The sequence below is a fragment of the Telopea speciosissima genome, chromosome 4 (genome assembly GCF_018873765.1).
Source record: "Telopea speciosissima isolate NSW1024214 ecotype Mountain lineage chromosome 4, Tspe_v1, whole genome shotgun sequence".
Taxonomy (NCBI): domain Eukaryota; kingdom Viridiplantae; phylum Streptophyta; class Magnoliopsida; order Proteales; family Proteaceae; genus Telopea; species Telopea speciosissima.
In genome coordinates this window covers 24,252,216-24,276,036 of record NC_057919.1, presented here as the reverse complement: position 1 = coordinate 24,276,036, position 23,821 = coordinate 24,252,216, and the positions used below count along the sequence as shown (strand labels likewise).

Below are 23,821 nucleotides of genomic sequence, written 5' to 3'. Positions count from 1 at the left end.
ATTCAAGGCCCGGCCGGGCAGAACCGACCGAGCCCACCCGACTAAAGCCCGGCCTGGCTCGGTCCATTTACTAAACGTGTCGGGCTTAAGCCTGGCACATTTAGTAATCGGGCGGTCTCGGTGTGAGGTCTTAGCTTGTCGGGCGTCCGACCGAACCGACCAAATGCTAGCCCGACCTAGCCTGACCTTGATGTGTAAAGATATCCCAGGAATTGGGTGATCTACCATCCTCTCCTGCTGCTCTTTCCACCTTCAACACAGAACCACCACCACATATATACTCAGTATTTTCTTATCTATGATTTCATTAGATCTTCCTAATCTAATCTTCCATAAAGAAACAATTCAGTTTCAATATGATGATAGGAGATCTAATATAAGGTTTTTGATGATACTATACCTGATAAGCTGAAGTTCATGCACCAAAGACTAAGTCGGAGGGGAAGTCATGGTGGCTATATTTGAGTGAATTTTGGCATTTATATTTGGGTGTGTTTTGGCCTGAACCCACCTCTGATGAAGCTAATAGACAACTTAGCAGATGAAGAAGAAGAAGAAGATATAACCAAATTGACTACTCCTTTCTTGAACCCACCTCTACTATTATTTCACTCAAATCGTTCATTATTGATGAGATGGAACCCATTCAAGGGTATAATGTTGCATTAATTATCAGTGCTGAGAAGTGTCAATTTAAAAAGATTGAATCCATTACATGACATTTGGTATGAAATATCACTTAGCCCGACCATTTAGAGTTAAATAGGTCATTAGCCTGACCGAAACCCGTTTCAGGCCCGTTTAGCCCGAATAAGGTTCTCCCGATTAAAGACCGAACACCAACCGACAGAAATGAAACCATATCATGCCCACCCAAGGCAAGCCTGAATGACTAAACGGTCGGACACGGTGCAGCCTATAAAATTGATGAGGCCCGTTTAGGCCCAACCGAGACCGACCGAGCCCTACCGGTTGACACCCCTACCACCTACGGCATTGCCATCAATGGCAAAGCCTAACCCACTACACAAGGAAACTAGCTACTAGTATTGAATACGAAATCTTGCCCTACATTGTGCGTCAACAACAAGATCATCCTGCACAGAGAGGGGCAAGGAAACATGAACGGAGGAATCCAAGAATTTAATTGGTTGCTGATTTTGCTAGGTAATCAGCGATTGGGTTGGCCTCTCTAAAACAATGGGACACCTTCCAATCAATAGACGACAGATAAGCTTGAAGGGGCAACCAATTCTGCCTCACAAACCATGGTACGAGATTCCTAGAAGTTGGGATTGAAACCGACGCCAAGTCACACTTAATCCAAAGTTCTCGAATATCTAGATTTCGAGCATGCTCCAAGCCAAGGATCAGCGCCCCAAAACTATACTTCAAAGTTTTTCTTAACTCCCCAAGAAATTCCTAAAGGAAAACACCACCCTTGTTCTGTCATCACGAAGTATTCCACCAGCACCCAATCTGCTCAGATTTCCTAGAGAGCACCTATCCACATTAAGTTTGAACCACCCAAGCGAAGGCGTAGCCCAATAAATCTCCAAATAAACTGGGCCCAGCGAGACTGTGTGTGGGAGCCTATTCCTCTAGCTTGCAAGAGATCATTTACAGATAAAATTGGATGCTTGAAATTTGAAGAAAGGGAGTAGAGTTCCCTCTTCACTAATTCCCAATTCTAAGATGGTCTTCTCCATCTTTCATCAAATCTTCTCATGTTCCTCTCCATCCAAATAAAATAAGGGATCAAAACCAGACACACTAACCAACCTTCTTTGAAAGATAGAGACCTGGAGTTCCTTTTCCACCACGAACTCCACTCTGGTATAGAAACCTGATTTTTCCAAGTAAAACTGAAATAATCCTTAGACTTGTTGAACAATGGCTTACTTAGCTGACCATATCTTTCTCTATCGAACTCCGATTGAATTAAATCTTCACCAATTTAGAGCTGACTCGAAGGACTACACTTCCATGCTATCACCTTTAACTCATGTTCAGTACACATTGATCTTGAAATTGTCTTTGATATCCTTTTCCACCGTTGCAACGAATCCAAAATGGATGTTGAAGAGTACAAGTTGACCTTGAAATAATCCAAGAAACGTTGCTAGAGGTATTTTGAGGTAGGACACTCCAAAAAAGTGTGCGAAATCAGCTCAATCTCACCAAGGCACAGCTTACATATCTAGAGATCGACAAGAGACACGCCTTTCCTACTAGTCTGATCATCTACGAGTAATTTCTCATGAGCAAGCCTCCAACCATATAATGAATGTCTAGGCAACAGTTGAATACCACAGAATTTTTAAATTCCTTACCTGTAAGTCCTCCCATGCCGACTTCACTGTGAAACCACCAGAAGGAGTGCATTTCCAATAACATGAATCTTCCAACAGAGAAGACGGTAATGGTACCTATCTTACTTCATCAAAAATTTGGTTCAAGAACATAGAAGACACCTGAGAAAGACATCATTGTGAGGAAACAATAAAATCAGCCACTTTAGCATTCATTCCATCAAAAAAGCAAGGTTCAAGATCCAATGCAGCCGCAATGGATTGATTATCAACCAAACGTCCTTCTGAAAACTTATTTGGAGCCATTATCTACAATCCACCTTTCCTTTGCAATTTCAGATTTTTCGAATACCCGGCCAGATTGAAGAAGACTTATACCCTCTTTTTATGGATCCAGTCGCATTAAAAAATCTCGCTCTAAAGAAGCACTAAATATTGAATCTTCATGTTTGATTTGCCAGAAAAGCTTACAGAGCAGGGCTTTGTTAACATCACGTAAACGATGAATACCAAGGTCTCCTTCCGATTTCGGTTTGATTTCCCTAATTCAACATCTCCAGTCCATAGAAAATCCTTAGTTATAAGAGTCTCTCTCTCTCTCTCTCTCTCTCTCTCTCTCTCTATATATATATATATAAATATATATATATATATATATATATAAATATCATACTATTACATAAAAGCACATTGTGGCAAATCTTTCAGTTACGTATTCTACCCTTCATTCTTATCTAATATTCTATTCTTCAATTCTTAATCTGTATATCATTCTTTCTTATAATTTCATAATCTTAGGTACCCTTAGTATTAATTATTATTGTTTTTAATTAGTGGCAAATCTTTCATTTACCTATTATACCCTTCAATCGTATCTAAAATTCCATTCTTCAAATCTTAATCTTTATGTCATTCTTTTTAATAAATTCTTAATTTTAGGTGTCGTTAGTATTAATTACTGTTTGTAATTAAAATTAATAATATTTATTATTATTTAAAGCAAATCTTTCTAATTCTCTCCATAAAATTAGATTTACCAAAAGTAAATCGGTTAACAATTATGGAGAGAAAATCTCTCCAATTCTCTCTCATAAAATTAAAACAATAATAAAAAACCCTTAATTAAATAAGGTAGATATTCATTCTCTCTCTGTCTCTTTTGCTTGTTGTTTTTTTATTTTTTTTCAAAAAATACTTCTTTATTCTTAACGATATCTCCCCTCTCTCTCTCTATTTGAATCTACAAAATCTCAAAACATTTCTTGCTGTATTTTTTTTTTAAATATCTTTTTTTATTCTCAATGATCTCTCTCTCTCTCTCTCCAATTCCTTAGCAAATGCCGATATCAATTCCTGGCTGATCCCATATCAATGGGTTGGTATTGACAAGGGTGAAAATAGTAAAAAAAAAAATCTAATTTTTGAACAAAAAAAAAGGTAATCTAACCGATAGATCAATTTAGATCGGTATCGGCTGAGACCAATATCGATTCCTGGTCAATATTGTATCGATGGGTCAGTATAGACAAAGGTAAAAATATATTTTTTTTAAAAACTAATTTTTTTTAAGAAAATAGGGTAACCTAACTGATGCAATCCGATAAATACGGTCCCCGATTGGTATCGGTGGAGATGGAGATCGATACCGATTCCTGGCTGATCCCGTATCGATGAATCGATACAGACAATGAAAAAAATATTTTAAAAAAATGTAGTTTTTTTTTTAAAAGAAAATAGGGGTAAACCTAACCGATCCCGACCAACACGGATCGGGATTCTGTAAAGAAATAAACGATAATGTAAAGAAAAGTATATCATGATTCTGTAAGTTAGACTCACTAATATATCTACTTATAATCCACGTATGGTCACACGTGCACCTTTACTAGTGTATATATATATATATATATGCATCTTGTTGTCACCAAATAGGTGAACCAAGAAGTTGTAACCTTACTTTTTATACACCTTGTCATATTCTCAAAAGTTGTTTAATATAGGGGTAATCTTGTCATTCACATGGGCAATGACAGTTTTTTAATATGATATAATGATAAGTCACTTTCAACTTGTTTTGAAAACCATTTTTTAGCAATAACTAAAAGAACTTTCGAAAATAAAATAAAGGTTTTTTTTGGGTAAAATTTCATTATGATTTTTTAGCAAAAATAAAAAGAATTAATGATTATGATTCTTTCCCACCCCTATATAAATATTATGTCACAGTGAAAGTGCCTTGAGGATCCAACAATGGCTAACTTCCTCGCTTCTTTATTTTCTCCCTTCCTAGTGGTTCTTATTGTTGCAGTATGCATTCGTTGTTGTGCTGCCATTCGAGAAGATAGAAAGGTAAGTAATCTCCGAACTTCTCTATTATCCAACGCAGATCGTCTACAGCCCAGCTACCTGTAGCAGCCTGTGCGGCGCAGACTGGGTCGCACACACAATGACCTCCTTACCCTCTGCCCAACGCCTTGCCCGAGCGGGGGTAAGACGGTCATTGCTCGCACGGTCCTGTCACATCGCACAGGCTACTACGGGCACCTGAGCCGTAGGGATCCTAGCTCGCATGTCTGTTCGATGGATCAATAAGATGTGAAACATAAATAGATGCTTACCAAAAAAAAAAAAAAACATAGATACATGTTTATTCTGTATTAATGATCTTAATTAAGCTGATCTTGATTGGAAACTTCTTTAAATCCCTATATAAGATATGGTAAATTACATATAAACATAGAAATAGAGGCCTTTTCATTGTCATGGCCAAGGATTTATGCCCCAGCGCGCCCAACGACCAAACCCAAATAACTTGGCCAATACTGCTGATAATTGCCTGATTTATGATGGGCGAGCCTTGGCTCAACGGGTAAGTTGTGCTATTGCAACCTGTTGGTTGCGGGTTCAAAACTTAGAAACTATTAATTCTATTAAAGGGTGCAATTTCAATAACATGGATCTATGGGTGTAAGGCTGCATACATTTGCCCCTTCCAGACTTTGCAGTAGCAGGAGCCTCGTGCACTAGATTGCTCAATTTACGATGGGTGATTAATGGTATCATATAGTTTTCGCTGGATTAACTCAGATGAGGCAACTAATACACTTTTCATAAGTAAATCCATATCCATGGCTCCATCACGGTATTCATCATGCTTATATTGTTGATGCGTGCAGGTCCATATTGTGTACATGGGTGCACGTTCTGAAGGTGATAAACATTCACTTTTACATCTGAGTGATCTCTACACAAGCGTCTGGGCCAATGGGGGAGCATGCCTGGGTATCTACCTAGGGGACTGAGACGTCATTTCACAGTGCCTTGTGAGAGAGCGTAGGAATTGAAACACCACCAATTAGAGATCTTTTTCCCTAATGTTATATGTGAAAACCTCCCCCTTATCAAGGCAAAAGGTTCCATGCACGGCTGTGCAATGACGAACCTCCCCCTTGTCTTGTATACCTCTTGTTTTGTAATTAATTTTTTGAGCAAGAGATCGTTGTCTGATCTCGTAGTCCTTGTACCAATGTGGGGGCCAATGAGAATGCACGCAGGCATGGGAAGATAATTTTTATGTGCTCTTGCAGCGATCTTTCCCGGAAAAACCATGAAATTACTATCCCTAGCAAAACCATTTCCATAATCCTCAATTGAAACTTTAAAGAGTCTCATGGATAATTCTTGAAGGTCACGTAGCCAAAGCCTTTAATCCTAAGAATGGAAATTTATGACAATCATGTCAGTATTATAATGATCTTCTGTCGTAATATAATGATATTTCATTTTATATGAATATCACGTGAGATTATTACAACTCAATAACAATGATTGGTTACACTGAGATTAATCAATATATAGAATATCCAAATTCTTACCAATTACATCCCTCTCTTTGTGCTGCTCTATAACCGATCGACAACTTTGTGCGAAGCTATCATAGAAGCTTCAATGGATTTGCAGCAAAGCCCAATGAACAAGAGAAAACAAAAAAGCTTCCCAGTTAGTAGCCCAATATCTTTAATTTCTAAACTGTGCTTCAATTTTATAACAATATGATCATAATATCTTTGGTGTCATGACAGGCAAGGAAGGTGTAGTATCTGTTTTCCTTAGTAGAACTCTCCAACTACAAACAACTAGGTCCTGGAACTTCATTGGTTTGTCCACTGCTGTGAAAAGAATACCCAGTGTTGAGAGTGATCTGATTGTTGTTGGTTTTATTGATAGCGGAATATGGCCAGAATCTGAAAGTTTTAGTGACAAAGGATTTGGCCCTCCTCTTAAGAAATGGAAGGATGTTTGTAATGGCCGCGAGTCGAATTTTACATGCAACAAGTAATTCTCTTGGCCTGATGATAGTTCATTATTTTTGTGTTGATTATAATATCTTCTCTAGAACAAGGAAAACCTTCAGTACTGTACTCAATAATTTTCCATTAATTTTTTACAGCAAGATCATTGGTGCTCGATTTTACCCCCATATAATTAGTTCAGTGAAGGATACAGAAGGACATGGGACACATACTGCCTCTACAATTGCCGGTAACTTATTAGTATCTAATGTGGGGTTTTATGGATTGGCTCAAGGGAATGCAAGGGAAGGTGTACCATCAGCAAGAATTGCAGTTTACAAAGTTTGTTATTCAAGAGATTGCTATGAATTGAAGAAAATATCCTTGCTGGTTTTGATGATGCCATTGCTGTCTTGCTGATGGAGTAGATATCATCTCACGTTCAGTGTCATCGAATCGAATCCTTGATTTCAATTCAGATTCCATAGCAATTGGGTCATTTCATGCCATGCAGAACGGCATCCTCACATCACATGCTGCAGGAAATAAGGGTCCAAGAAGGCAGACAATAACAAGTCTTGCACCTTGGTTACTATCTGTTGCCGCAAGCAGTACCGACCGCCACATCATTGATAAGGTTGTTCTAGGGGATGAAAAGGTCATTATGGTAAGAAGCCCCAATAGGGTTCCCTAAAATTGGATTTTATTATGTTTCTCAAAATACCCTCTCAATACCCTTCCACGCACATCTGAAGCCCCATGATGAATGGATTCCCATTCAACGAGGCTGAAGGAAAACTCGGTCCTTTATTATATGTTAGCTTACTTTAAAAAAGAAAAATACAATTCTTGAGAGCCGATCTTTGGTTTCAATGATCTCATTTAGTGTCTTTTTGGTATCATTTTTCATTTTGTTTTTGGCCTATTTGACTGTAAAATGAAAAATAGATTTGGTACAAATGATTTTTATAACAATTTTTTAAGAGAAGGCCCAAAGCCCACATGTAGGTTAAGTGGTGAGTAAAGAGGACAGCTGGGGTGATTTGGGTTGCAACAGGGGGTGGTGGGGGGCGGGTGGGGTTTCTCGAACAAGAAGAAGAGGAGCTGGTGGAGGAGGAGGAGGAAGAAGAAGAACGCCAGGGGTAGGAAAGGGGGGTTGCAAGAAGAAGAAGAAGAAGTAGTAGGAGGTCAGGACTCAAGACTTGCCTTTCTAATTGAAGGAGGAAATGACTACTCTACCCTCGACGTACTTTGAGACTTTATAACCACATGCACAACTCTATTATGGCTAAAAACCTTTTTTTTGGCCAAAATCCATAATAAGGTCTCAACTCTATTATGGTTTTTCTATTATTTCGATGTTTTTTAAATAGAAATAAGGTCCATAAATGATACCAAACACTTGTAAGAAAGTTTTTGTATAAAACAAAAAAAATTGAAAAATGATATAAAAAAGACCGTTAGGTTCCATTTAATATGTGTCAACTTGCAGAGGATGGTGTATTGGTGCTTTGCATTCTATCACACAAATCTAGAAAACTACTTTAATGGCTTTTTTTTTAATTTTTGGTAAGGGTAATTCCATTAATTCTTTTACTTTGAATGGAACAAAGCATCCTTCGGTATATGGAAAAGGAGCTGGAGGTTCATTATGTGATCCAGAAAGTGAACCGCAATGGATTTTAATCCTCTCCATTTCCAGATCCATTATTTCTTGTTATTTTCCCCTCCAGAGTGCAACATGTGGCAGTCTTCAATCCAACGGCCTTAAATCATTTTCTTGCTTTTAAGTAATAAACTAACTATGGTTAGCCAAACCCAAAACCTAACCCAGGTCAAATTTAACCAAACCAATACTAAACCAAACCTAGAACCTAACCCAGGTCAAATTTAACCAAACCAATACTAAACCCATGGTTAACTCAAACCGAAAGACACCCAACCCTAATCTCATCGTCTCTCTCTCCTATGCCCTCATTGAGAGACGAACAGAGAAGCTCAACAAACAGAGAAGCTGCCGCTGCTGTCGGAATCGCCCCCATCTCGCCGGATCCGTCAAGGAGAACCGAAGTTGCGGGTCTTTCTACCCCTTAAACTGAATACTCGACCCCAATTCTAGGTCCATCAGACTAGTTCGAACAGCCTACTGAGTTTTCTCCTAAATCTTGGTGAGAATGAAACCGAAATACGTATTCCATTTGACCATTGGAGGTTAGGAAACGCAAAAACAGATTATCTCAATAAAACCAATGACAATTCAAACAACGTTCGGTCTTAATCTTTCATTAAGTAGAATATCATATTGGGCATAAGCCCAGAGCTTGCAACCTTCTCAAACGATTCGTTCACTGCAAAATAGGATTAAGAAAAGAGAATGTGTAAGGAATTAATTAATCATGAGATTCTCTGTGGTCTCTCTTCTTCCCACCAACGAGAATGAGTGAAGCATATCATATTTTGTTTGGTTGCACATAAGAGTTCTGGTTATCAGAGTGAATTCCAGTGTCCACCGTTCTTGAATTCAACAAATGGGCTTCTTCTTCTTCGCCTTCTGGTTCGTCTATGATTGAGTTAGTAGATGAAGACTGGTCATTGGTATTCATGGTTTTGGTACTCACCATATTTGGATTTCTGCGATTATTTCTACTTTCTCTTCGTCCAATACAATATTTGTTTGAGATGATTTCTCCATATCACAATCTGACAAAAACCCATCCTTCAGATGAGCGAATGATTCCCAAGTGAGAACTCATCAATCGATTCAGTTTCTTTTATGTGAACATTCCAACAACAGTCCAACATATTATAAATTAGAACCCAAATCGGCTCCTTGAAACGATCAGAAATCACATAAATGAGAGAACACTAAACGATTTGGGAAAATCATTGAAGAAGATTGGATTTCAGAGAGGTCTCCTCGACAACAACCCCTATCGACTGCAACTCCTATCGACTGCAACTCCGGTTCTCCTCGACGGATCCGACGAGATTGGGGCGACAGCGAGATGGGGGCGACAACGAAATAAAGGATCTCCGTCCTTCATGCTGTAGCATCACAGTTCGACGATTCCAGCGGCAACGGCAACTTCTCTGTTCGTTGAGAGATGAGGGCATAGGAGAAAGAGACGATGAGATTAGGGTTGGGTATCTTTCGATTTGAGTTAACCATGGGTTTAGTATTGGTTTGGTTAAATTTGACCCGGGTTAGGTTCTGGGTTTGGATAACCATAGTTAGTTTATTACTTAAAAGCAAGAAAATGATTTAAGGCCGTTGGATTGAAGACTGCCACATGTCGCACTCTGGAGGGGGAAATAACAAGAAATAATGGATCTGGAAATGGAGAAGATTAAAATCCAACGGCAATGAACTGTCCCTTAGTATTACTACTAGCTTCCATGACAAATTACAAGGGAAGATTGCCTTGTGTGTTTCAGAGAAGGTGAAGATAGCTGCTTAGATAGTAAATTGGTGAAAGGAAAGATTGTGGTGTGTGATTGGTTATCTCTAGGAGAAGAAGATAATGTCAGATAAAGATAAAGAATATGATGAGTATTCTTTTACATATCCTTTATCAGCAATACATTTAAGCACCAAAATTGGAGAGGTGGTCAAGTCTCACATGAATTCCACCAAGTTCTTCAAACTAGTCATTGATGAGCTTAGTACATGATAAGTTATCACTCAATATTTCAAACTTTTTAATCTACAGAAACCCTACAGCAAACATCTTGAAGAGTGAGGCTGTAATTGATTTATCTGCCCCAGCATACATAGTTTTCCACAGCCAAGCCATCTTCAATCATCCATTAAATCTCCAATCCAAGGGTCATAAACTATCTTCACAATCAATACAAGCAGTTCCTCATCTGAAGAATCATGACTGTGAAGCGACTACTCATGAATAAGAATCACTTTGCGATACAGGAGACAACCAATAAAAGGGGGAGGGGGGGGAGGAAAAGATTAACGAAGTTATCACCTCCGATGAATCGCCTGCCAGAAAATCAATTCTCCGGCAACGACCACCAGGTGCACAAATGAAGATATCAGAAACACAATATGGTTGTTGGGGAGGAATAGTGGCTGTCAGGGCCCCAAGATTCTGATGGCTACCCTCAGTCCTTCTCCACAAAAGAAACTACCTCGGTCACCAGAGTTGGAGTGCAAGGTACATAATATGGCACATATTCTATCTGAACTCAAATACGAAGTGGCCCAGTGACTGGATCATGACCAGAACTCGCCTCTTTGTGTTTTAAAGATAGGTTGGCAAATTGGGAATCCAAGTCCCTACTGCTGGCACGGCGATGAGTTGACGATGGTTGTGGTGGTTGTTGCTGCTTCTGCTGCTGTTGCTGAGACAATGCTCGTAGCCTTGCAATCTCTCTCTCCAACACATCCTGCTCCACTGATCCACAACCTCAGAAAATTTAGATTTTCTCTCGATGAATAGTACCATCAGTACTGGGAAAAGATCCTCATTTCCAGAAAAAAACACAATCTACAGCTGTTAATTATTTTAATATAAATTATCAAAAGTATTTTGCAGGAAATTGGGCCTGCTAAGCTTAATTTGTTTCAACAGAAACATTTTAGTATTTTACACATTGTTTTAAAAGCAAAAGGTAATTGTGCAGCAATAAAAAGAACAGAAATCATTTATGGAAGACAATACAAAGATTTCGATAACTTTCACTTAAAATTTCCAGAAAAGGGACTGCATCCTACAATTGCCACCCATGGGTGACACAAAACCCATCATATGGATGGATTCTTCTCCTCAATTTCCATGCTCAAAAATGCTCAGGCCCAAATTTGAATCACAAATACATACAAGGCAGCATAGTAATCCTCCATTATTTATTCAGAACTATAACAGCTAATACTATGAAATTAGTTGAATAATATATACATAAAGAAAAATTTTCTTTCATTTTCAGTACAAATAATATAATAAATCTTCTGCTTTTAAATTTTAGGGGAAGTTTGTCCAAGCAGCCTGCATAGAAAGGAATCTCCAAGCGGATGCTTCATTTTGCCACATGAAATAATGATATGGCAATTCTGAACTTTGGATGACTAGCGAATGGTGTGGATTGGCCACGTATCAAATTCCAGAACCTAATCCAATCAAATATCCCTCCTATGTATCGGCATGCATCCCCATGTATGTCCATGCAGACCTACTGTTACTCAAACACTACTGTCCTGAATTTTCAAAAGCTTAATTCTGCCACTTGAAAAATTCCGACTGGGCTGAAACTTTACATATGTGCAGGGAACCTTGGGGTCTTCCTGTCCACAACATTTGGGCCCCACCTGAAATGCGTGCAGATATTCAAAAGCTGCTTGGAGTTTCCTTTGCAGCCAAGCCACTTAGAGAACTTAAATTTAATTTAGATTCTTATCCTTTAGAAGTGTCTATCTGTCTCTAATATATCACCTACTTTTCCAAAATACTCAATAGTTTACTTGAACCGCTGAATGGGCACATTTAGGTTTGCCACGCGGAAGAGTGATGGAGCAACTCTGACTATTAGACATCCAGGGAATGGTTTGAATAGGTCACATGTAAAATTTCAGCCCCAAAGTCAATTATTTACCCTCCACCTAATGTCAAACCCTCCTATATATGTCCATGCACCCCCCCCCCAATTGTAGTCTTATGCTTTGGTAGTTCTAGATTTTTCAATTCCTTTTTTTTCCACTTGGCACACTCGAATTGATATGAAATTTGGTGTAGGGGGCCTTGGTAAATGGTAACTACCTATCCACAAAATTTCAGTCCCATCTGAGCTCCCACGTGGCAGATCAACATGCACGCTAAGAAGATTCTTTCCTTAATGTCTGTGTAGGAAAACCAAGTCCTCCTTTCAATATGAGATGACATGGTTTTCCTCATAATATCAATATCTAGCCAACCATGTTAGGCTCTCTTTGGTATCATTTTTATTTTTGTTTTTCTGACACAAAAACATTTTTGCAGGTGTTTGGTATCATTTATGGACCCTATTTTTATTTAAAATAAATCAAAATAATAGAAAAACCATAATAGATCAAGACTCATCTATATATATATATAATGTGCACAAAGGTCTACCCAGTGCACAAGGCTCCCACGTTTAGCAGGGTTTGGGGAGGGTCAAATGTACGTAGCCTTACAATGTGCACAATTGCTATTTAAGTGGGGGTAAAATGGTAAAATTAACAAAAATACAAAAACTCTCTCTCTCTCTCTCTCTCTCTCTAATTATATAGGTATATATTATAGGGTAAATTACATCTCCATCCCTTGTACTTTGCCCTAATTAAATTTCCTCCCCCCAACTTTTCCTAATTACGTCCCCTCCCCTACAGTTTATAATCAATTACAATTACACCCATGCTGTTGTGGCAAAGTAGTATTTTTTTTAATCCCCAAACTAACCCTGGGTCCAAGTAACATGACCCTTTTACCCTTCTTCTTCCTCCTCCTGCAACTCCGCCCCCACTCTTTTACCCTTCTTCCTTCTTCTTCTTCTTCTTCCTCCTACTCTCCTCAAGGTACTAAAACTCGGGTCTCGGTACCAACTCAGCCCTTGGAAAAACCGAGTCGAGTCGAGATCTCGCCGAGTTGGAGCATTTTTTTTTTTCCGACTGGAAGCCTAAACTCGGTGGGTTTTAGACCTAGTTTGGGTCTGAAACTTGATATTCAACCTATTTTAGGCCATTTAAACACAATGGCACTATCAGATTTTGCAAAAACAAAGTCCAAATATGAGTTTCAATTCAGACCATAGGTTGGTAGGCGATGATGTACTAAAATACCCTACTCTACACATAATTTAGTAATAGAAAGCAAACAAAACATTCAATTAATAGCTAAACAACTTAAATAAGAATTAGAAATGTTAAAGTGATACATCAAACTGTTTAACAGTGTTACAACTATCATCACATAAATGACTTTGAATCAAGTATTCAGTCCCTGCTAGTGTCACATAGTCTTCCCATGACATAGTGTTGCTGTAATGTTGTATATAGTGCTCCACAGCAAGCATATAATAGTTCTGTCGAGTTAGGTAAGTAAATACCTAGTAGATGGGTCATTTCCATGGGTCAACCCGAGATCTCGACCTGAGATCTCGCCGAGATATGTCGAGTTCTAGTTAGGTAAGTAAATACTTAGTAGAAGGGTCATTTCCATGGGTCAACCCGAGATCTCGACGAGCTATTGCACTTTTATGTACCGTATGCCATCTCGTCTCGGACTCTTGGTTTCTCAGAAAACCGAGAAACTCGCCGAGATCTCGCCGAGTCGAGACAAGTTTTAGAACTATGCTCCTCCTCCAACCCCTTTTCTACAACTCCGCCCCCTCCCCCACTGCCAACGCAACCCATCTCCCCACCCCATTAATAGCCTATAGTGGAGATTTTTGTAGCCATCACTTGGTTATCATTTCTCTATTAGAGGCTTCACCGTGGAGTTTCTTGTCTACAAAGTTTAATTCTCATCAATTTCTTGTTCAATAGAGACCAGAAAGGGTTAGTGAATCAAAAGCAACATGAAATTGAGAGTGAGAGCTTTAGAATCGAAGGAGACTCTGAGGATCGAGACGCCATCTCCATGTTCTCTGCAAGACCTAAAGACCGCTATTGCTGAGAAAATTTCATCTCTTCCTGAAACTCTACGTCTATCTCTCAACCGGAAAGATGAGATTCCCGAGTCTGCTCCAGAGGAATCTCTCCAGTCTCTCGACATCACTTCTGGGGACTTGATCTTCTACACTCCTAACCTAACAGGTTCTTGGGAGGAACCTCCATTGTGACCCAGCAGACCTAGACGAGAGAGAATCATCAAATTCAGGCAAGTAATAAGCTTTCTGATCCTCATTGGCAAGTGCTTATTACTTGGGAGTTGTTGTTCAATGTTACATTGAATTATTCATGTCCTGCTTGCAGAACCAAAATCTATTGTGTTCAATTTAGAACTGCGCAGAGGATTATTCAACTTCACACTAAGATGATTAAGTAGATAAAAGGAAATGCTTAAAACTTGTAAAAGAAGTTCTTCTGTAATGATTGATTCTTTATATTTCTTTCCAACTATTAAAATGAAGAAAACAACAAAAATTGAGCAAAAAAATTACAAATGAAAAGGGAAAACAAATAAAACCATTAATGTATTCTTCAATTCCTGTAACAGAGCTTCTCCCAACAACCTCTCTGACTCTTCCATCAATTCAGGGCTTAAACTAATCATCAAAACACAAAAATCCATATGGTTCAGAGCTCCATCACCATCCAAATCACCCTCTTTCAACATAGACGACAGTTTATCATCACTCAATCCCTGTAACCCTAGTAGAGCGGAGCTCTTCAAGCTCTCAAAATGTAACGAATCCCTTATTAGGATCCATCAATAATCTTCTACCTTTGAGAATTGAACTTTCCCTCCTCTCCCAAACCCCAACGAAAAGGCTGGTTTGGTAAAAACATCGCTCATGGCGGTCCTGCTAACAGATAGACGACAGCGCTCTAATGTCAGCAAGGGCAATACCGGCGGTGAGGACGATGATGTGGTGACTCAGAGGTGCAAATGGGTGGGGGTGGGTGGGGATAATCTAATACCAATCAATTTCCTTCTTTCTCCTCTAATCTCTTCTTATTTGTTCTCTCTGTAATGTCTCTCTGATCTCTTCTTATTCATTGTGGTTTGTAATGTTCTCCTTCTCCTCTGTCAACATCAATTTTCGTTGGATTAGTGTTTTTCTTAGATTGGTAGTCGATCCAGTGGATGAAGCTTCGACTAAATCGATTTGCTTTTGAGCAACACTGTAAACAATCAGAACAGAGGCGGTGGAGGAGGAGGCAGCGGTGGCAGTGGTGGTGGTGGTGGTGGTGCTGGCAATGGAAGAGGAAAGATAGATATGAGTGTTTTAGGTTGCAGATGAAGAAATGGGCAGCATTGTAATTTTATTTTGATGTTTTAGTACAAGGGTAAAATAGTCTTTTCAAAACTAAAACTAACACCAGGCTAACACCGTGAGCCAGAGGGGGTCTAGGTGTAATTAGGGAAAGTCAAGGGGAGGAAAGTTTAATTAGGGCAAACTACAGGGGAGGGGGATGTAATTTACCCTATATTATATGTTTATACATAACATAAATATATATAATATATGAGTCGTGCTCCATGTAACCCTGGTTAAGTACATAGAGTCTGTAACCAGAACCGTAATGCCCCTCATTGCGGGTGTGACCGGGGGTAGAAATGGTCCTTTCGGTAAATGACTCAAATTTTAAAATCACCCTTCTGGAACGATAGCCGATATTGATACTTTAAACCTTGGCAGACAAAAGTAGCTTGGGGCAGTTCCTTCTTGCTCCTTAGTGGTAGAGCATTATTCAGATCTAATAGGCCAACGAAAAATACCAGCGCAAACTGAAGAAGCTTCACTTCCATTTCCATATCATGCTGGTAAATATAAATTTGATATAATAGCAGCGGAAATTTGCAGATGGTCGGGGGAGAATGGAGTTCTTCTGTTAAGGCCGGTCGCCTGGCTGTTGAATATAATGGCATAGTGGATGGAAATGCGGTAAGGTTTCTCATTCGATATAATAGGGCTGTGGGAAAATACTGTTCCAGAAATAAGAAGCTTCAGTTCCTGCTGCGTTCCTTGGTGAAATATCTTCATTCAATATCGTAGCAGTGGCCACAATCCTGTTGGAATGGAGGAGAAGCCGCTTGAGTTGAGGGATGAGGGATAAAAACAAAGGCAAATGTGAATCGGATTGCGGTAAGGTCCTATTTTCAAAAAAAGGATTGTACATAGTGTTGGAGAACTAATGCCTCAAATCTCGTCTCCTAATATTCAGGCATGTTCCTCAAATAGTTTTGTCTCTTTATCCAGTCGATTCTCTACCAAAATTGTGAAGAATGAAAAACATTATGTACAATCATCCAAATAAGCACCAACTATATATGTTCATTGGAAAACCAGTGTTAACATTAGTATAAAATAATCAAATGAAACATGTTCTCCTTAATTTCCAAGTACATAAATTATGCAACGAATCAACCTACCATCTAGTTTTCTCCTATTTGGAGAGAAAGAGACAGGGGAGCACCTTACCCGTCCATATAGAATATAGTAATCAGATTGATTGAATATTTGTATGTGATTTTTCAATTAAGAACTCTTGTATTTTTCAGTTGAAATATGTTCACCTTTTAATTTCTTCTCCTTATCATTGGGTGCATCCCATTCCACAAATCAATCGATTATTTGTATGGATGTTCATTTGATCAGTATATTGAAATTGAGAAAATTAGATTCTAATACAACATGGTGGTTAATGTTGTCGTGGAATCTCACTTCTGAATGTTGATTAAACGATAACATCATGTAAAAGCTTTGTAGGATCGAATGCAACCCAATTGGGTTGTGACCAAATAAATAACTAATTAAACACAAACCAAAACTAATCCTAAGCACATCACACAAACATAAAACAGAAAACAAAGAAGCACAAACAAAGGTAGTGCTATGGAGGATAGTGTGCTTGATGTAGAAGCAAGAGAGGGAGAGGAACGATGCACACCAATGCATTAAGGCAGAAATGGTTTGCACCAACTTGTCCTACGTCCACTACCTTGATCACGGACAAAGGATTTCTCCACTATCCAATTCTTTTCCCCAGGTAAGAATCAAGCCTTTACACCAACTCAACCAAGGATTTCCCCTTTTGTTTATTATATGTTGGGTTTTTTTTTATATTATGTCATTAACAGCATAATTATATAGCTTCTATATTGCGCATAAGCATTATGATATAAATTATCATTTGTTATATTACATATAGCCATATACTGCACGCCTAGGCGCGTAAGCGACTCCTAGGCACCCCTCCAACGCCTTGGGTCGCCTAGTTGCCTTGACAACTATGCATGGAAATGAGAATGAGTTGCATTTAAAATCTAACAGTTCTAGCTCAGTAGCACTGCAACCACATACTTCCTAAATTATTTCCCCAAGGGATTACAGCTTTAGCTAGTCGGTATAAGAGACTTACAGTATTTTATAAGTTGCTCCTGTGCTAAACTTTCAAGCCGTTGCTTCAGGGCTTTGTTCTCCATGCTTAATATAAGATTTTGCTGGTCCAGAAATTCAAGCTCAGCTGAAACTTCAGACCCTTCTACCTAAAAAATCATATATAAATATATATATGAGAAACAATAATAATGTCCATAGTTGCATAGCAAGGATAAATAATTTAAAATCTAGAACAGACTGATAATGTGTTTAACTTTTTCATAAACTTGCCTGTAAAGCTTGGACATTCCTTTCCAGTTCAGCTATGTACTGAAGTTTCCGGACTCGCGAACGTTGAGCAAATTGCCTGCAGTAAACAGCGTCCAATGTCATACATACAAAGATGAAAACAATAGTAATTAACTTGTTTGCATTTGTAAGCGTATATTCAAGCATAGGTTGAATAACAAAACAAAAGATCAAAATTCAAACATGCAGTCATAAAGGATTCTCTGACCATGGAAGGGTAACCCCTCTCCCCAAAAAAAGGATTCTGCCCATAATTAGACAAAGCAGCAGAATAGAGAATGCAATATTATTAACCAATGATCTTGGTCCCTATCATAGCTGAGCCACCAAAACACTAATTTTTTAAATCAACCACCATAGTATTTGAATAATTTATCATTTGATGAGCATCAAAATGTGAATTACTTATGTAGCCATTAGAGGAGATGCATATAAAAGGGAAATTGAAAATCCAACAGAATAGAAGGCCTACACATTTTAAAGTACAATCCCTAACAGCTCAGCACAGGTTATAATGCAAGAGAAATACAATCACAAGTTTCTTTTCCTTTTTTTTTTTTAAGTACAGTCAATTTTCTTCGTCTTCTTCTTCTTCTTCTCTTCCTCCTCCTGTTTCCCTTTTTTTTTTTTTGGGACCCGGGGGGGGGGGGGTGAGAGAGGAGGGGTACAGTGAACAAATTAATTAACAACGAAAAATCTTAAAAGCATACTTATGGCAAAGAACACAAATTTTCTTCAGACTAATAGCAAACTATTCTCAATATATTAGAAGTTCTGGAATCAAGCATACTGTGAACAAAGGAATAAAGATTTCTTACTGTTTAGTACGGTTTGGATCTGTCTCTGATGCAGTAGGCTTAGCATAAGAGTTATCCTTCTTATCAGAAGAACCTTTTAGATTATGTGACCCAGATTCCCCCTGTTCTTGCTTGTCAGTAGCTGTAGATGGAACCCTGTCCGGTTCCTGTGGCACAGATAACTGTCCAGAGCTTTGACGTACACTATTATCCCTGGAAGATGGATGGCCACTTAAGTAGTTAACAGAATTCAATGAAGATTCCCATGACCTATTCTGCAGGCTTCCAAAAGAAGTTGGCTCTGTGTAGAAAGAAGCATGCCATGCCTCTTTGTAAGGATCAAATTCCAGAGATCCCCAAGTAGGTAAAGAGGCCTTTTTAAAGTTGTCCTCCTGAGCTACATTTTCCAAGTTAAAAGCATTAACAGTGTCCAAGTAAGGAAATGAGTCACTTGAAGACCGCCGGTGACCCCTTCGCAAAGGTGTCTCTGGCTCATTAAGGAGATCATCAAGCCAAGAAGGTTGATCCTCTGTTAGAAAGCTCTCAGAAGAAGTACGTTGGTGGTGTCTATGCCCCTCTCTTTGCTTCGGAATAGCTTTCGATCCTATTGCAGGACTGGTTCCATATTCAGTATAGGATGGTGATATACTCGGAAAGGGACTTTTAGGAGGCAGCAGTGATTGTTTTCCTGAGTATGGCAAATTTCTAATGTGTGAAGACCCTTTTGAATTGGCCATAGAACAGCTTCAGTCTGCCAAAGAAACTGACATGAAATGACAGATATCAGGACTAATAAAAAAAAAACTGCATCAAATTATATTGCCTACACATTTTGAAATGCATCTCCATTCCTTTCACATTGGTCATGACTCATGAGATCAAATTAAAAGTTCATAAAATGTGCTAATTGGTGTGTACCTGTACAGAAAGATCAAGTAGGTGGCATTCAGTAACACAAAAAACTGTGTCCCAGGATAACAGATTTATGACCTACAAATAAATCATGAACCCAAACCTTATCATGGAATGAGACAAACGAGTATTTAATACTTGACATTATGCAAGAAGCTACTAATTTCCATTTTTTATGAAGACTAATTAGTTTCATCAAATATTGATCAACCGTAGTTAGCAAAGTAGGAATCAAAACTTAAAAGCAAAAAAGCAACGACTATAAAATATAGAGGATCTTAGAAGTGAAAGCAGAACAAATGTATTAGCAAGTGGAAGATGATCAGAGAATAAAGAGGCAAACAATTTTATTAATTTAGAGAAGCAAAAAAGACATCCCAATTTTTAACTACGAGTAAGAGTCTAGAATTGATAATGTTACGAGGAGACGAAGGATTAACATAGCTTGTATTCAGGAGACCAGATGGAAGGGTATAAAAGCTAAAGAGTTGAATGACTTTAAGCTTTGGTATACGGGGGATTGAAGTATTAGAAGCGGAGTGGGCATAGTAGTGGATAAAGATTTAAAGAATGATGCAGTGGATGTTAAAAGAATTGGTGATAGGATTATATCCATCAAGCTTGTGTTGGAGAACGAGGAGAACAAGTCTTTAAAATCTTACGTGAATCTAATGGTCAGATTTGAAGATATGGGTAGTCTCAAAAATAGTAAGTCACAAAAAGAGAGACCAGATCTAGCGACCAGAAGAAGAAAAAAAATAGCAACTAAGAATCAAAATAGCAAGTCATTCTCAACATAGAAACAAGAAGTCGGATTAGGAAACTCAGGTAAACATAAATAGCAAGTGCGTCAGCAATCAGTAAGTAGAAGAGAATAGAAACAAAGAAGAAGTATTGCTATAACAGAATTCAGACATAGCAAAAAACTGCCAACAGAACTTCAGTCCGATGGGCTTGCGTAGCTCTGATATGTTGACACTAGAAATCTGGTTAACACTTGAGTAGAAGAAAACTGACCCTAAGAAAGAGAAGAAAGATAGAAAAGAAGGATAGGACTACGCCTCTCACTTGAGTACAAAGGTTAGTGAACTGAATAGCAAATTGAGAACAACAGAAACTGAACTTGTATGCGCAAGGATGAAGCAATCAGAAAACTGACCTTAAGAAAGAGAAGAAAGATAGAAAAGAAGGATAGGACTACGCCTCTCACCTAGAACTTGACTAGCATCTCACTAGTACAACTTGGCATCCCACCAAGCAACCTCGGCATCCAACCAAGGATTTCACTACATCACACAGAGAAGGAGCTCTGAATCTCACAAAACTAAAAGCAAAAGCTATGTCTGAATCTCAAAAGCGTAAGGAAGTTGTGTAGCCCATTCTCTTTATTTATATAAACTAAAAATAGTAAACTGTTCATGCACAAGCTAAGGAAAGTCTCGTTACAACTTAATTCCTGATAATAGAAAGTACCTAGGAACTCTAAGAAAATAAAAACAAATACCTAATTTCATATAGGCCACAAATCCCTCATATTTGGGCTTATAGATTTAGCCAATTACAATAGAAAACCCAAAATACTAAGCTCATGATCATAAGCCATTGGGCACACAAAATAAAGCCTATTAGTCCAATCTGACGAAAATATATTAGATGAACCTGCATATGTTATCCGTATTTTTTTCTTCTGAAGTCACCCGTTCAACTTGACAAGTGTCGGTTTTCACTATCACTTGGCCTCCTTCCTCCGTGTAATTCTTTCATTTTGGTACTCCGTAGTGAAACCTCAAATTTCTTAATAAATTTCAACAGTTACTGTATTAACAGTTCATCCCGAAGCTATCAAACCACACCAACAAGAAATTAAACATTCTTCCTACATTTTGCCTCACATGAGAGCACCTCCTTCTCCTTAGAAAATAATGAAGCACATAACACAGCAACCAACTGCGTGATCTTTTAACACAAAATGATTCTTTTTTATGACAACTGACACACCTCCAAACCCGATTAAAATAAAAATAGAAAACCCGCTACAGACGACCACAGAACTGACTCAAGAGATTGGCGGGTGGTGAAAAGAATGGAAAACAACATTAAAAAATCCCAAAAAATTACAATAAAATGAAAAACGAAATTTCAAGGGAAAAAATAGGACCCAAAAATGGTTCTTAAAGAAAAAAACATCTAAACCAATTTACATAAGAAATTAAATAATTAAGTACAGAAACAATGGAAGATTTTGAATATACAGAAAACGAAAGGAATACAGCCATAGCAAATTGATGAATTAAAGACAATGTATATACCAGATTGAGAGAGACTAGCAACTACGTAATCCTCTTCGCATCCTCTGTGCTCCGAGAAACAAACCCTAGAATCAGAACCCTAAAAAATAAACATAAAAAGAGAGAAATCCTAGGGCTCTGCAAGAGCAAGAGCAAGAGCAAGAGTAGAGGGAGAGAAGATAGTTGCGAGGCTCTGGTGACTGGTTGGAAAGTATAAGCAAATGGCATTTCAATGTTAAACCGTTAAAAAACAGAAAGTAATCTCCAAGAATATCAGACCCAATTTATCGTACCCATAATATCGTGAGATGCTTTACCAAAAAAACATTACTATCGTGAGATAAAATCAGTTTCTCGATATTTTACAGCAAAGAGTCAAAGACCTTTTTCTGTTTAAGTCACAATATTTTACAGCAGGAAAAGAACAACTTGGGTGTGCGTGTGAAGCATCCAGACCGGCAGAACAGTGCAATTGTGCAAAGCCCTTATTCATTACCACGTGGCTGGTCCCACATGAATAAAATTTGAAAAAAAAAACTCTTGCCCAAAGATAACCATTCCAAAAGGAGGTCATAAGCCAATGTTATGGAATCTTTCTTTCTTAAAAAGTAGACAATGTCAAGATCAAAATGACTAACTTTGATTCCAAAGTAGTGGCCACTGCTAAAGGGCTACAACCTTTGGCTGTGGAACCTGATTTACTGTATCACGAACCTTACATATTTTCGGTGGAGAAGGAAAAATAAAAAAAATAAAGATTTTCTCCCTTTCTACCCTTATTTATATTTGGAAAAATCTTGTTGTGACCAATCTTGGTTATAATCTTGTTTTTTTATACCTTGTCTTATTCCCAAAAGCCATTTGTTGCATTCAATGCAAGTGTAAAAAAAGGTTTTCAAATAAGATCTACATTTTTCTAACAAAAAAAATAAATAAATAAGATCTACATTTAAATGAACCTATAAAAAAAAAAAAAAAAATTTTAAATGAATTTTAATTTTTTAAATTCTTTTTTACCCCTACATTAAATGATTTTTTTATAAATAACATAACTGACATAAAAGTAAGATTATAACTTATTAGTCCACCTACTTGGTGACAATAAGATGCACCTTTTAGATTTAGAGTTATTCTAAATAAAGTCGCATATGGTGAAATTTTGATCCATTCAAGTGATTTCTCAGTTGTTTGACTAGTTGTTTTACTTGTTTTGAAGCGTTCTTTGTGAAATTAAAATTTCTCATCCTACTATCTCTTAAACATTTTGGAATTATCAACTTTTTTTTTTTTTATGTACAAAATTGTCAACTTCTGTAAGGTTGTACATATTAAGTGTCAATTCATTGTATAAGAATTACTTTCAAAAACAATGAAATCTACCATTAGAATTTGAGAAGGTTGCCCTTTGCATCACATGAAGGAAAAGTACAATCATCAATGGCCGTAAATATTTTTCCCCTATTTATAAATGATTGACTCCCCGATAACCCAAAAGTCAAGAGAAATTCTCTTGACTGTGGGTGTGAGAAATCTCGAACCATAAGAATTACTCTAGAAACTCATAAATTGTACCAAACACGGTAGACAAATCTAGTATCTTTTCCCTTAAATTTTAAATCCACTAATTATATATGATCAATATTTGCATATAATACTAACTTCAATCTAACAAACCAGCTAGTTGGATAATACATGTCATATCTCTCTCTCTCTCTCTCTCTCTCTCTCTCATATTTTAAGGGTATCAAGTGATTCCGTTGATCCAAAAAAAATAATCTTTAAATTAATAAGGTTATGTGGTGGACTTTGACAATTATTCATAACACTATATCTAAATTTTTATAATTAGAATCAAATATAGAGCAATTTTATCTATTTTACTGTGAATAAGCTTC

The 23,821-nt window shown here is 37.8% G+C and overlaps 1 protein-coding gene across 3 annotated transcripts; it reads right to left on the bottom strand.

Moving 5' to 3' along the window:
- Positions 1-10,411: 10,411 nt before the first annotated feature.
- On the bottom strand, positions 10,412-19,509 carry LOC122660031 (uncharacterized protein At4g06598-like). Of its 3 annotated transcripts, none has more exons than XM_043855204.1 (4): positions 18,748-19,509; positions 17,908-17,987; positions 17,661-17,783; positions 10,412-11,013 (listed from the first exon to the last, which is right to left on the bottom strand). In XM_043855204.1, exons 1-4 carry the CDS (start codon positions 19,461-19,463, stop codon positions 10,805-10,807), a joined length of 1,128 nt encoding a protein of 375 aa, XP_043711139.1. In that variant the 5' UTR covers positions 19,464-19,509; the 3' UTR covers positions 10,412-10,804. The 3 variants fall into 3 exon arrangements, with proteins under 3 accessions (XP_043711139.1, XP_043711140.1, XP_043711141.1); XM_043855205.1 differs by having other exon boundaries at positions 17,661-17,787; positions 17,912-17,987; XM_043855206.1 differs by lacking the exon at positions 10,412-11,013 and adding an exon at positions 11,330-11,475 and having other exon boundaries at positions 17,661-17,787; positions 17,912-17,987.
- Positions 19,510-23,821: the final 4,312 nt, after the last annotated feature.